Source organism: Lolium perenne, chromosome 3 (assembly GCF_019359855.2).
Source record: "Lolium perenne isolate Kyuss_39 chromosome 3, Kyuss_2.0, whole genome shotgun sequence".
Taxonomy (NCBI): domain Eukaryota; kingdom Viridiplantae; phylum Streptophyta; class Magnoliopsida; order Poales; family Poaceae; genus Lolium; species Lolium perenne.
The window spans coordinates 249,499,891-249,513,723 of record NC_067246.2 but is presented as its reverse complement, the minus strand read 5'-3'; the positions used below and the strand labels follow the sequence as shown (position 1 = coordinate 249,513,723).

Here is a 13,833-nt window from a genome sequence, read left to right as displayed (position 1 = left end):
CCCAGCTCCGCCCCGCCACCACCCTCCTCCCTCACTGCCCCCGGCCGCCTCCTCCTCCTCACCGCCCTCCTCCTCCCTCACGCCCGCCGCAGTGCTCCGCCCCGCCACCACCCTCCTCTCCCCTGCCGTGCCGCCCCTCCTCCTCCCCTCACTGCCCTCTAGCCGGCCGCCCTCCTCTCCCCTGCCGTGCCGCCCCTCCTCCTCTCCCCTGCCGTGCCGCCCTCCTCCTCTCCCCTGCTCGGCCCCTCTTCCCTGCATAGGTAAGCTAGGGTTAGCTCCCTGTCTTTTATTTTTCTATTTGCTTTAATTGTTGTGTGAATTTGTTCAAATGTGATTCAAATGTGATTTGAAATAGTAATAGAAATAGAATAGTGGAAATTTGGAAGAAAAAAATAGAAATGAAATCGAAATGTGTAGTAGAAATAGAAATGAATTTGTTTAATAATGGAAATAGAAATTCAAATGTGAATTTGTTCAAATGTGAATTTGTTCTAACAATGTAATTTTGTTTTGATTGAAACAAAAATAGGCCATGTGGTGACCGCCTCGTCATGAGCACCCCGACGTGACGATCCCAGATCTTGACGCACTTCTTGACGGTCGCCGACATCGACACTCGGTTGTTGAACGACTTCCTCTACAGCCGAGGGTGAGCTAAAACATCGCCCCCCTTCTCCGCATTTTCTTATGTCACTAGATTCAATTTCCAAGTCAAGTTGCGTAACCTAGGTGTCACTTCCCGTCCGCGAGCGTTACGCGGATAAATATGCATTAGTGGTCCGCATATTTTGAACCGTAACGCTTGCGGCATTTACGGGACAGTCGGCGGATGCGTAGTTGTCTACGTTTTCCATGTTCTACTCCGGTCCGAGTCAGGATTTCGGCGGCGCCTCCCCGTTGTTCTCCGGATGCACATCCTCTCGGCTTTTTGCCGAGACGTGTATCGGGAGAGCAGCGGGGAGGTGCTGCCGAAATTCTGACTTGGACCGGGGTAGAGCATGGAGAACGTAGCCAACTACGGATCCGGCGGCTGCTAGGAGCCCACCTAGTAGAGATGTAGGTTGATGCATGCGTTTCGCCCGGTAAAATAAATAAAAATATGATGCATTTAATTTCCTATTTGATATAAATGCTATGTCTGTGGTTTGGCTCCCAATAAAGCAGAGGATGGCTGATAATGGATGGATGTACAATGAGCGTGTTAGTGCGACTGAGAAAACAGATGAGTGGACAAGGAAGACCCATTTTCTAGTGAATGAGTTAGCGCGTGGTACAAAGGGGCTGGTTCGGGCACTTTGCCCCTGTGTTCGCTGCGTGAAGCGTCAACGTCGTGGGAAGGATGAAATGTATAGACACCTTCTGCAATATGGGTATATGCATGGGTACGTCACGGAAATCGACTTTGATGAGCGCGAACGTGACAGAGGTGAGGTGATGCGGCAGCGGCTCAATGGCAATGCGTACGATGGAGTTAGAGACTTTCTAGATGATCTCGTCCATGCCGATGTCCCGGATTCGCCGCCAGAACCGGAGGCGCCGCCAGAACCGGAGGCGCCGCCAGAACCGGAGGAACCAGAGCCAACCGCGAAGGCCTTCTATGATATGATTGCCGCGGCTAAGAGGCCTCTGTACGAGGGCGCCGCGATTTCTCAGCTCGATGCCATCTCCCAATGTCTAGCCGACAAGACCCGGTACAACACCACCCGTGAGGGCTTTGAAGCAAGTCTGAAAACAACTGGTAACATGTTGCCCAAAGATCATTGTCTGCCTCAAAGCCTGCACGCGACGAGGAGAATTATGAAGGACCTCAACATGGATTATCAAAGGATAGACTGTTGTCCGAAAGGCTGCGTTCTATTTTGGAGACAGTATGCGGAGGACAAGTACTGTCCCATCTCAGAAGCAGTCTAGGTATGAAGAGGTAACGGGAAAGGATGGTCTTGTGAGGCAGTCAAGCACCGCAAAGTCGATTCTTCGATATCTCCCATTCATAAAAAGAATCCAGCGGCTTTACATGCACGAGGAGACAGCCAAACAGATGACGTGGCACAAGTATGGGAAGAGATTCGTGGACGAAAACAAGAAGTTGAAGATGGGACATCCATCCGATGGTACGGCATGGAAGAACTTCGATACAAAACACCGCCTTAAGGCAGCCGAGGCTCGGAATGTCAGAATTGCGATAGCAACAGATGGCTTCAATCCATATGGTATGTCCACTGCCAATTACAGTTGCTGGCCCGTGTTTGTTATTCCGCTCAATCTCCCTCCCGGAGTCCTAATGACGAGGAAGACCATGTTTCTGTCGCTGATCATTCCAGGCCCTCATTACCCGGGGAAGAATTTGAGTGTCTACATGCAGCCGATTGTGGAAGATTTGAACCACTCTTGGCACCACGGGACATTGACGTACGACCGAGCATCGAAGACAAACTTCTGCATGAGAGTTTGGTTGCAGTATACCATGCATGACATGCCCGGGTACGCCCTAACATGTGGATGGTGTACAGCTGGTAAGTGGCCATGCCCAGTGTGCAGGCATCGGCTTGAGTTCCTTTGGCTACAGAAGGGTCGCAAGTATGTTGCGTTTGACACGAATCGACAGTTCCTCAAAAGGAGGCATCCGTTTAGAGAAGACAAAAAGAACTTCAAGAAGGGCAAAGTTGTGCATGAAAAAAAAGATGTGCCGAAGTTTGATGGTACACTTGTTGAAGCCGAGCTACGTGCTCTCGTGCCGGCAGCGACGCCAACTGGCCATCAATTTGAGGGATATGGTGTAACGCACAACTGGACTCACGAGGCGGCTTTAACGAAGCTCGAGTATTACAAGGACCTCGAACTTCCCCATAACATCGATGTGATGCACACTGTAAAGAATGTCGCGGAGTCCGTCTTTCACACATGCCTGAACATTCCCGGGAAGTCAAAGGATAATGTCAAGGCTAGAGTCGATATTGAGATCCTCTGTGATAGGGAAAAATTACACATGAAGCGTCCTATTGGCCGTCAAAAGAATTGGTTCAAGCCGCATGCCAACTTCTGCCTTGATTCCATCCAAAAGAAGGAGGCATTCGCGTGGCTCAAATACGTCGTGATGTTCCCGGATGGTTATTGCTCGAATATGAGTAAGGGAGTTAATCTTTCGACGGGAAAAGTCACCGGGCTCAAGAGTCACGACTATCATATATGGATTCAGCGGCTCATGCCGGTGATGCTTCGAGGGTATATCCCCGAGAAAGTCTGGCGAGTGCTTGCGCAGTTGAGCCATTTCTTCCGCACGCTCTGTGCTAAGCAGATATGTCCCGAGGTTATTGCAAAGCTACAACATACAGTGCCGGAGTTGCTATGCAATTTGGAGATGATATTTCCGCCGAGCTTCTTTACTCCGATGGCACATCTCATTGTGCACCTCGCCAACGAGGCACTCTTGGGTGGTCCGGTGCAGTTTCGTTGGCAGTTATGTATTGAGAGAGAGTTTAAGTATATTCGAAAGATAACTGGAAACAAGGCCAAGATTGAAGCATGCATAGCTGAGGCAATATGCCTTCGGGAGATGGCAGATGCCGCGACAACGTACTATCCCGATGATGTTCCCACTCAGCATAACCCGGTCACTCGTTACAATGTCGACGTGCCCGAGAATGACCCCAAGCTAAAACTATTCCAATTCCCGGTGGCAAGGCTGGTAAAGGAACAAAATATAAATTGGAGAACGAAGAGAAGGATTGTATAATGCTATATGTGCTTATGAACATGGAGGAAGTGATCCCATTCGTAAGGTAAAATGGTGAACAAATTACTTTGCAGCTAGTAACCTCGTCTCGGTCTAATGCTTATTTTCTCCTTTCAGGGAATTCACGGATGAAATGTGGCCGTATGATGAATTGCCCGAAACCTCGGAGATGGACACTCTACTGAAAGACGGTGCTCCCGGAATTAATAAAAACTTTGTGACATGGTTCATGGAAAAAGTAATTTCTAACCTTTCCTCTTACATTGCAACACGTGACTTGTCCCTCTTATTACACGTAACTAATGCACACAACAAATTTGAAATGTTCTTGTAGGGCCGTGAGAGAAACGTTGATATGATAGATGAGTTGAAATGTGTTTCCCAAGGTTGTAGCCGTGAGGTGACCAAGTATGAGAAGTATGATGTGAATGGGTTTCGCTTCCACACAGAGACGCACCAGAAGGGCCGGGCGAATCCCAAAACGATAAATACTGGGGTCTTCACCAAAGGAGCCAACAACTTTGATTACTACGGAAGGTTACAAAGTGTATACGAGTTGACATTCAATCGTACGAACGTGCAACTCAATATCGTCGTGTTCAAGTGTCATTGGTTCGACCCAATAGGTGGACAGAGAAGTGATAAGTCCATTGGGTTAGTTGAAGTTAAGCCTTCAACCACCTATAGCGGAGCCGATGTCTTTATTGTGGCTCACCAAGCCAAGCAAGTTTATTATTTGCCCTACCCATGCCAGAAAGCGGAACTCAAGGGTTGGGAAGTCGTCTTCCAGGTATCGCCACATGGTAACCTACCGATTCCCTCTGAGGATGATTACAACAACATTGACCCCGTGACATACGAGGGGATTTTCTATCAAGAGGAACAGGACTTCGGGAATATATTTTAGAACCGTTTGTTCAAGAGGACCTCGGGAACGATGCGTAAACTTCGTGGTGAGTCAGTGGTGGATCTAAAGGACATATCTATGCTCGAGAAGTTACTTGAGGCGAATGACAATTATGATGAGCCTCCACCCGTCGACCCTTCAACTTTGTACTCACAAGATAGTGATAGTGATAGTGGGCCAGAGAAAGAGAAAGAGAAAGAGATGGAGTATGAGAGTGAGCATGAGAGCGATGATGGCTGGTGAGGGTCTTTTATTCTTAGTATTTATTATGTCAACATGCTTCTTAATTGCATTGTGCCTTTTATTGTTAGTATCTTCATTTTATTATGTCAACATGCTTCTTAATTGCATTGTGCCTTTTATTGTTAGTATCTTCATTTTATTATGTCAACATGCTTCTTAATTGCATTGTGCCTTTTATTCTTAGTATCTTCATTTTATTATGTCAACATGCTTCTTAATTGCATTGTGCCTTTTATTCTTAGTATCTTCATATAATATGTCTTTGTGCTTAACTGTTTTATTCTTCTCAATGCAGGTGACTGGACAATATGAGCAGCGGCAAGGCAGACTCCGAGAGCTTGCTTAAGACGCTGGCGCGGTGAAGAGGAATATTCCTAGACCCACTAGACGGAGTGATCGAGCCCCGGTGCAAAATCCGCGTTACGCCGATGGTACCGATGGAGGACGAGGACGAGGAGGACGAGGTGGAGGTCGAGGACGAGGACGAGGAGGACGAGGTGGAGGACGAGGTGGCGGCGGGGTACACATGGACTTTGACGAGCCACCCTCCGCTTCTGGCGACGTGGCTCCTGAGTTGTACCTAGAGGGTCCGTCTAGTGGGGAGGTGGAGATGGAGACGGAGTCTACACACGAGTCGGACTCTAGGGCTGAGTTGGAGGTGATGGAGGATGGGGGTGCGCCGAAGCCCTTGAAGCTTCGTGGAGAAGCTGGAGTCCCCGATGCGAGGAAGGAGCCGAAGACCCATGATGACAAGGCCCTTATCATTCCTTCGAGCGATGAGTAAGTGTACTACTTCAGAAATTTCGAACATGTATTTTCATCTTGGGCATAATAAACAATTTGGCATGTGTACTAATGTGTGATTTATTTGCAAAGAATCGGACATGGGATGCCAAGCCCCCGCATGCCTAACAGCTTGCTTGGGGCTCTGATTAAGAAGTTCTGGCCCGGCAGATACACTCCCCTTAGCACGGTCCCCGGTGGCCCGACGAAGCTAGCCACTACTTGGGCGGACTATGAGGATGCCCCTGCCGTAGGCTTCGCGACAGCTGCTGAGGCTGTGACCACCAAGTTCTGGGTAAGGCATATATTTCTCGAGCACCGTTCATAGTTGATGACCCTAATGTGCTAACTCATGACTTTCACAACTGATTTATGCATGATTGAAGTGCTTCTATCGTGTGGACCCGGAGCATGACACGCAGGCGCGTCTCACTTTGCGTGGCGCTTGCGAGAGGTTGACACCGCAGCAGTGGTACAACCAAAAGTTCACCAGCGCTAGTGCCTTCTGGGCTAACAAGGGTAAGAGGGTCAAGAAGGAGTACTTTGTTGGTAACGAGCCTACGGAGGAATGGGCAATGACCATTGAGGAGTACATGTCGGTGAGTAAAATGTCAATGAGATTCTACATTGCTGCTAAGTTTTCATTGAATTATCTTGAGCTGACTATTGCGTTTTCAGGTTTGTCCGGAGTGGGCCGAGCAGCATAGGGAGGCATGGGAGGAGCTGATTAGGGCGAGGTGGCTCAGGCAGGACGAGGAGTTTGCAGCCGTGTCGAGGCGTAACATGGAGAACCGAGGCACCGGTGGCACACAGCGCGGGAAACCGCGACTACACCCGCTTCAAGGGGAAAAAGGTATGTATATACATGGAACGACCTTCATTCATTTCCCGCCATGTCTCATTTGTGGTACGCTTAACTTTTCTTTTCGCGATGCAGGTGGCCGAGGCACCACCTGGGGTGGTGCTTCATGATGCCCAGATATATGACATGATGCGGACGAAGCAGAAGCCCAATCCCGCATTGCCTCAGCCACAGTACTACGGCAATGCCAAGGCCGCCAAGGAGGACTACTGCGACATGGTCAAGTCTCGTCACCCCGAGGTGGATGACCCCTTGAGCATTCCGGTCGACGAGGAGTCGTTGGTCCTGTCGGGGCACGGGCGTCCGCATGGCCGTTTCCCTTGGATGAATAAGGCGGTCAAGCCTACCCACTCCACGAGCTACACGCGCCTCAAGCATACCCTCACCGCCGAGCCCCCAGCCTCGTCCACGGCCTGCTCGTCCACCCGCCTACGATGTAAGTTTCCTCATTTTCATCCTCTTTCCGGTTTTCCTTCCTACATGGCTAAGTGTTTACGAGATTCATTGTTTCTGAAATTGTAGCCTGACTTCGAGGCGGCCTTCGAAGCCTGCAATGAAGCGTATCAGCAGGCCGTTGCCCAGTGGAATAGGCAGAATACGGCCTATATGACGTATTTATCAGTAAGTCTGAATCTTCCTTCTCGCGCAAGTAGATGACAAGTCTCAGTTTGATGCTTTATTTCTGCAAAGCCTAACTTGTAACCTATCTTGCAGGAAATGATGATCTCTATGTCTACTGGTACACCGCCACCGGATCGAGTTACCGTGGCGGGGGACATGCCTATCATGCCATCGAGGGCAGCTTTCGCTGCGACTTACTACGGATCCACACCGGAGGTAAGTTCTTTGCCAAACCGGTAGTTACCACTTTCCTTTGCCTCGCAAGTTGCTAACATGTAGGGAACACGTAGGGAACGGGATGGTCCGGGAACCAGGCATCGCCGGGTGGGCGCGAGGTCACACCGGTTCATGAAGGTGGTCGGTCTCCTGGGCGTTCTGCTGGTGCCTCTCCGTCGACTACTCCTGGGACTACTCCCGGTGCCTCTCCGTCGACTTCTCCTGGGCGTGCTACCGGTCCTTCTCCAGGTGGTTCTTCTGCAGCTTCTACCGGAGCGAAACCCCGGGCTCCTCGTTTCGCCAACGATGTGGGCGGACACACCCCGCCCGGGTCCTTCCTCCGCTAGTCGGCACCGGGCTTCTTGCTTGCCATCATTTGCTACCTACTACTATGTATTGGATGACATGGCACTCTCCTCTTGTATGCTACTACATGCACCATGTATGCTACTATGTGGATTTCATGCTATTTATGTGAATTATGGATGAATTTGGATGTATTTGTATGCTACTATGTGGATTTCATGCTATTTATGTGAATTATGGTGAATTTGGATGAATTTCGATGTATTTGGATGTATTGGACCTGCTGAACTGAATTTAGATGAATTGGAACCCAATTTTAATCGAAAAAACCAAATGGTAGGCCATACGCCGAGGGCAATGCCGTCGGCATAGGCCCCTGGCATGACCATATGGTCGAGCCTATGCCGAGGGGGTTGCCCTCGGCGTATGGCCTCACCTGGCAGCACCAGCGCGCGCCACGTGTCCCGCCCGTCGCCAGGAGGAGCTCTCTATGCCGAGGGCCTTGCCCTCGGCGTATGGCCTCACCTGGGAGCCTCGCCCGCGTGTGCCGCGTGTCCACTGCATGGCCATGCAGACGCCGAGGGCCCGGCCGTCGGCGTAGACGCCGAACGTGGCAGCCTCGCGTCTGGCCACGTCGCCCCACGGCCCCCAGATGGCGTGGATACGCCGAGGGGGAAGCCGTCGGCGTCTGGATCACCTCCGTTAACGGCGACGGCGCTCCGTGGCCAGACGCCGACGGCAACGACGCCGAGGGTCTTCTTCCCCGTCGGCATAGAGCGAGGACGCCGACGGCTACTTCTACGCCGAGGGCGGGCCGGGCTACGCCGAGGGACCTGGACGCCGACGAGGTACGCCGAGGGCTGCCGTCGGCGTAGCCTACGCCGAGGGCCAGGCGTGGCTACGCCGAGGGCAGCCGGCCGTCGGCGTCTAAGTCGATTCCTGTAGTGGAAGCATGATATGTTTGAGGCCACAGCAGAAGTTATGTTTCTTTCGAAACCGTTTTGCCCCATCTCATTAATGAAGAAGAGTTTACAAGCTCGAAAGCCAAAAAGGCTAGAAAATAAAAATCAGAGTTGTACTCATGCTCATAGGCCACACCTGGTGAACTACTATCATAGTTCCAGGGATCTATATCCGCTCCGTAGAATCCAGGTGAATGCTCATCTGCGGTAATAACAGAATCAACATCGTTCGGAAATTGCCCTATTGCCTTGAGCATGCGAGCAGATTCAGATATAAGTTGATCAATAACCGAGGTTGTTGCATGAATGTCAATAAGAGCAGCATATTGCGCTTGTCAGGTAGAGCAGAGCACGCCGGCCGGAGCACGGTTTTCGGAAATTATCTTATATTGAAGTGTGTGCGACAACGTGAGCGTTTTCTGCATTTGTTTCCGCCCACAAGGCCCATTTCTTGTCTCGGTTTTTCATTTTTCTCCGAGATATCTTTCGGACGTTGTCTGTAAAAGCAAAAAACAAAAGGTCATTAAAAATAACAGCACAGCTTCTGCATAATATGAGCCCAAGAGCAGCCATGAAAGGAGTCCAGTGAGAAGAGATATCACGATTCACGTAGAATAATCTGTTTCAGGCCACAGTACAAGTTTTAGTTCTTCAGAAACGTTCTGCCCCATCTCATTAATGAAGAAGAGTTCACAAGCGAAAGCACAAAAGGCTAGAAGAAAAACAAAATAAAAGAATACTCTCGCGGTATGGAGGAGCTCAAATGTTTTGCCCCAACCAATTGTCTAGTTGGCGCGCATACACTCATCCTACACCTATGAGCACCTTCAGACACTGAGCTGGCGGATCGAATTTTGAAATTGACGAAGTCACCACAGGCGCCTCACTGTCGACGGGAACACCTCCTCCCACTAAAAAAATATTCACACATATGTCAACCCTGGGGTTTGAACTCTGATGAGCTGGGGGTACAACCACCCTCCTAACCATCCCACGTGAGGTTGGTTCTCAAGTTTGATCTTGTTGATTACAGAGGTTAGCATATAGCTCACATTTCGAAAGACATGGGTGTTGCATTCATTCATTCCAAATTTCCTGCGAAACTAGCATGATAAGCGAGGCCATAACTCTTCTTCGGGGTAACATAAGCATTGACGACCGACGTCTCCAGGTGGAAGTGTACGGCTAATGGAGACTTCACCGCCAGGATATACGGCCAATTGTGCCCTCCTCCAGGGCTCTACAGTTTTGGCCGGCGCGGCCAACTTTTGGCATGCATATGCTCTGATGGCGTACAAGTTCCATGCCTGGCTTGCCCTACGCCGATATTGTTGGAGGTCCGATCGCTTCGCTCGGCATGGTCTCACGTCATTCTCCCTATGCGGTAAAGACTATGAGACTCTCGCCCACATCTCTCTCCACTACCCTTTCGCACTCAGGGTGTGGGCTGGAGTGATGACTGTCGCTGATGTGCATCTGCCTATGCCGAAGTCGGGGCTAGTCGACGCCTGGCGGCCTCAAGTTGTCTTGGCCCTCCTGGCGAGTCAAAGGAAGGATGCCAACTCCCTAATCATGTCGGTCATTCGAGCGCTTTGGCTTGAACGCAACGCTGCGTTCTTCGATGCTAAGGACACCTCATCTCAGGTGGTTTTGAGCTCGATTGTAGACACTTGGAAATCTTGGGTTATGTGCAAAAGTAGGAAAGCGCGAGACGTTCACTAGGTGGACTTGGTAGAGTTGTCCGGCGCCGTCTGTGGTGAGTTAGGACCGGCCATGTGTCTTTGTTACTCTGTATGGGCTTGGCCCCCCTTTCTACGTCTTAATATAAAGTCGAGCAGATCTCCTGCGGGTACTCGGAAAAAGAACATGATGTGTACGCTGGTTTCCTCTGGAAAAAGTAGTAGAGGTCACAATTTGGCCAAGGCCGTAGCTTCAATCCAAACCATGTCTTGCAAGATTAGCCACGAAAAAAACCATTCATTTTTTTTGAAAAAGGAGCATAGCCCCAGCCTCTGCATCAATAGATGCACACGGCTTGCTTTATTAATAAAAGTATCAAGTCACAACCAATTCAACATCACTTATTACAACCACGGAATAGCTAAGGTCGATACAAGAATCAACCAAATGAAAATATGGCAAACAGAAAAGCTATGCATTTGCTATTCTATTAAGATGCCGCCACCCAGTAGCCTGGAAAAAGAAGTCCTGCGCAACCACTAGCATCCGGTTGCATCCAATAACCATATCCTCCCGCTGCTCCACTGGGAGGAGTAAAACCCATTGTTGAATTGAATGGGCAGCTCGCCGGATAACCTGCAAAAAATTAGTTCCACTTTGTTTGTTAAAGATGATATCATTTCTAGTTCTCCAAATAGCCCAACAAAGAGCTGAGACACCCATTCTAATTTTTTGTTTGTCCTCTTTCCTCACCCCATTCAGCCATCTACCGAACATATTAGTAGTATTAGCTGGTGGAGGAATATTATAAGTAAGGTACATCATACGCCATATTATCTTCGCAAAAGGGCAATCGAGAAACAAATGATTAACAGTTTCCATGGAATCACAGAAACAGCATTTTTGGCATCCTTTCCACTTCCGTTTCGCTAAATTATCCTTAGTTAATAGCACTTTATTACTAAGGAACCACATAAAAATTTTAATTTTCAAAGGAATCTTTAACTTCCATAGGTACTTGCGAAGATAAATAGTATGGCCATTCATCCAATCAAGGTACATAGACTTGACCGAAAAAATGCCCGAATCCGTAAGCTTCCAAATAAACTTATCAGGTTCAGTTGTTAAATTAATTGTAATTAATCGTTGGCATAGATGTAACCATTGTACCCACTTATTGTCATTCAAACCTCTTCTAAAAGAAATATTAATATTAAAATGGGGAGAATTTCACTTCCCGGCCTCTGGGTGCCTGGTTGGTGCAGGCCGGGAAGTGAAATTCTCCCCATTTTAATATTAATAATTTAACAACTGAACCTGATAAGTTTATTTGGAAGCTTACGGATTCGGGCATTTTTTCGGTCAAGTCTATGTACCTTGATTGGATGACCATTCATAGGGGCTAGCTGCTCCAAATAGCCGACTTCATGACCATAGATATCACCCCATCAAACTGAACTCAGTGAGCCGAGGCCGCCGAGCACTCCCTAGAGGTTATAAGTTTCCAAGTGATGACATCAGGCACCGTCTCTCTAAGGTGCACGTCTTGAAGCATGACCGAACGATCAAACAACTCGTTGATGTGTTGGACAGATTGCTCGGAGGTCGTTTCAATGTTATTAATCTAGAACTCCTACTTGAGGCCTTTGTTGACGCGGAAAAAATCCAATTGGCGCGTCTCAAGATGGATGGCACTATATCTTTTGGTCTACGATTAAGTAGCCATGGAACACGCCAAAAACTTGCAGTCTTGACATCCCCAATTGTAACCGTGTTGAGGGTGTAGAAGTGATCCATATATATCGCACCACAAGGGTGTCCCGAACCCGTACGAACTTACCTTTTATCTTTCAATTGTGACCACGACCACCTAAGACACACAACACTCACAAAATTCTCCAGGTGAAGAATGTCGAGGTCACTGAACTCCATGGGGAGGCAAGCAAGTTCCACAACACCCTTCGATGTCATCAAGGATGTGAGGTAGTTTATTGACTATGAAATGATGACATACTTCTCTGAAATTTTGGCATCATCATGATGCAGAAGCCGGGGTTTTAATCTCCATTTCGAAAAAAACTTCTCTGAAATTTTGCAATAAAATTCGCATGCATCAATTGATGTAGGGGTCAGGGCTACCCCATTCTTGTTATAAGTAGTTCTTTCTTCCACTGTGATAAATTTACCACACCCGATATTTCAGGCAACCTTGTCAAGAAGATGTTGGAATTCAACACTTATTATGGTATGAACCAAGAGTGAGAGTCTCAACTAACGCACAGGGAAAGCCTATGAATAACCAGAAACTATGAAACATGTCATTGAGATCATGTATGAGCATCTAATGGGCACCACCATGCTCAACCGTCCACACATTGATATAACTCCCGGCTATTGAAGAACATCTCCTAATGTCAACCTCATTAGCCAGGTATGTGGTTATCGACTTATCGTTGCTAGTCGTGTTTGTTGATATCCTACGCTAAGGCCAACGCTTCCAATGCTTCTAGCATTCCTGGGTTCATAAGCCCGCAACAATCACTACAAACTTCAAGGTAAAATGGGAAAATGTGCATAGGACTAAAAACTTTGGAGGTTTGGGGATCATTAACACTAGGTTCATGAATATATCTCTTTTGTTAAAATGGATCTAGAAGTTGCTTAACAATGATGGTAAGCAATATGTGGAAGCAGATCGTATGTATACAATATCTGAGGAACGGGAAAACCATTTTGATGAATGGCATGGGATCCAACCTGTGAAGAAATGGTTTGTGTTTAGAGTCATCCATATAGTGGGCAATGGGAGGAGAAATAGGTTCTGGGTAGACGTTTGGGTGGGTCAGACTCCCACGAAGAATAGGTTCCCTAATTTGTTTTGCTGTTGTGGATCCTGATACTTCAGTAGCAGATAACTATGATGTTTCATCTCACTCATTGGACATTAACTTCAGAAGATCATTTGGTGTAGAAGAAATGCCAAGCCTGGGAGCAACTTATGAATTTGATTCAGAACATTTCTTCTTTGTGAAGTCAATAACAGGATCAAATAGGCCTATTAGAAGAATGGTGAATACTCTCTTAAATAAGGGAAAGTGATGAAGCGGCCAACTGATGTTATCTTTCGTGTTATAACCTTTATATGCAGACGTGTGGCGACCATTGCGGGTTGAGTAGATGCAGAGAGTCTTCAAGTGGGTGATTTCTGAAGCGAAGAAAATCGTTTGAGGCATATGCAGATGTGGTTATGGCCAGAAGCGTTTGGTCTAGCCTAACTTTAGAGTTTCTTCTTTAGAAGTCTTGGGTTTGTGTTCGTGGGTGTGGTTATACTTTGTAAAGTAGAGTTGGATCCTGAGAATTGTTATGTTCCATGTTGGGATTGTACTTGTTTTGTAATAGTTGGTAACCCCAGCAGATGTTATTTCACTTTCCTTTCTATATAAAGCAGGGCCCTTGAGGCCTTGAGCCTATCTCTACTACTTAAAAAGACTAAAGTGGTTCCTTATTCTGCCACAATACG

The 13,833-nt window shown here is 48.0% G+C and overlaps 1 protein-coding gene and 2 long non-coding RNA genes across 3 annotated transcripts; all 3 read left to right on the top strand.

Annotated features, from left to right (window-relative positions):
* The first annotated feature begins 118 nt into the window (after window positions 1-118).
* LOC139838571 (uncharacterized) lies at window positions 119-5,714 on the top strand. Its single transcript, XR_011755928.1, has 3 exons — window positions 119-260; window positions 530-649; window positions 5,179-5,714. It is a non-coding gene; the product is annotated as an uncharacterized lncRNA (long non-coding RNA).
* Window positions 5,715-5,786: 72 nt separating this feature from the next.
* On the top strand, window positions 5,787-6,914 carry LOC127338724 (uncharacterized). Its single transcript, XM_071828439.1, has 4 exons — window positions 5,787-5,961; window positions 6,053-6,265; window positions 6,345-6,519; window positions 6,604-6,914. The coding sequence occupies exons 1-4, from the start codon at window positions 5,788-5,790 to the stop codon at window positions 6,636-6,638; spliced, it is 597 nt and encodes a 198-aa protein (XP_071684540.1). The 5' UTR covers window position 5,787; the 3' UTR covers window positions 6,639-6,914.
* A 7-nt stretch (window positions 6,915-6,921) lies between these two features.
* On the top strand, window positions 6,922-7,925 carry LOC139838570 (uncharacterized). The gene is made up of 4 exons (XR_011755927.1): window positions 6,922-6,964; window positions 7,051-7,149; window positions 7,243-7,365; window positions 7,440-7,925. It is a non-coding gene; the product is annotated as an uncharacterized lncRNA (long non-coding RNA).
* Window positions 7,926-13,833: the final 5,908 nt, after the last annotated feature.

What these genes read in the sequence shown, in the direction of transcription:
- LOC127338724 (XM_071828439.1), top strand. Translation starts at nt 5,788, where the DNA reads ATGCCTAACAGCTTGCTTGGGGCTCTGATTAAGAAGTTCTGGCCCGGC. An exon ending in CTGTGACCACCAAGTTCTGG is followed by an intron (nt 5,962 to 6,052) that starts GTAAGGCATATA and finishes GCATGATTGAAG; the next exon opens with TGCTTCTATCGTGTGGACCC. An exon ending in CCATTGAGGAGTACATGTCG is followed by an intron (nt 6,266 to 6,344) that starts GTGAGTAAAATG and finishes TTGCGTTTTCAG; the next exon opens with GTTTGTCCGGAGTGGGCCGA.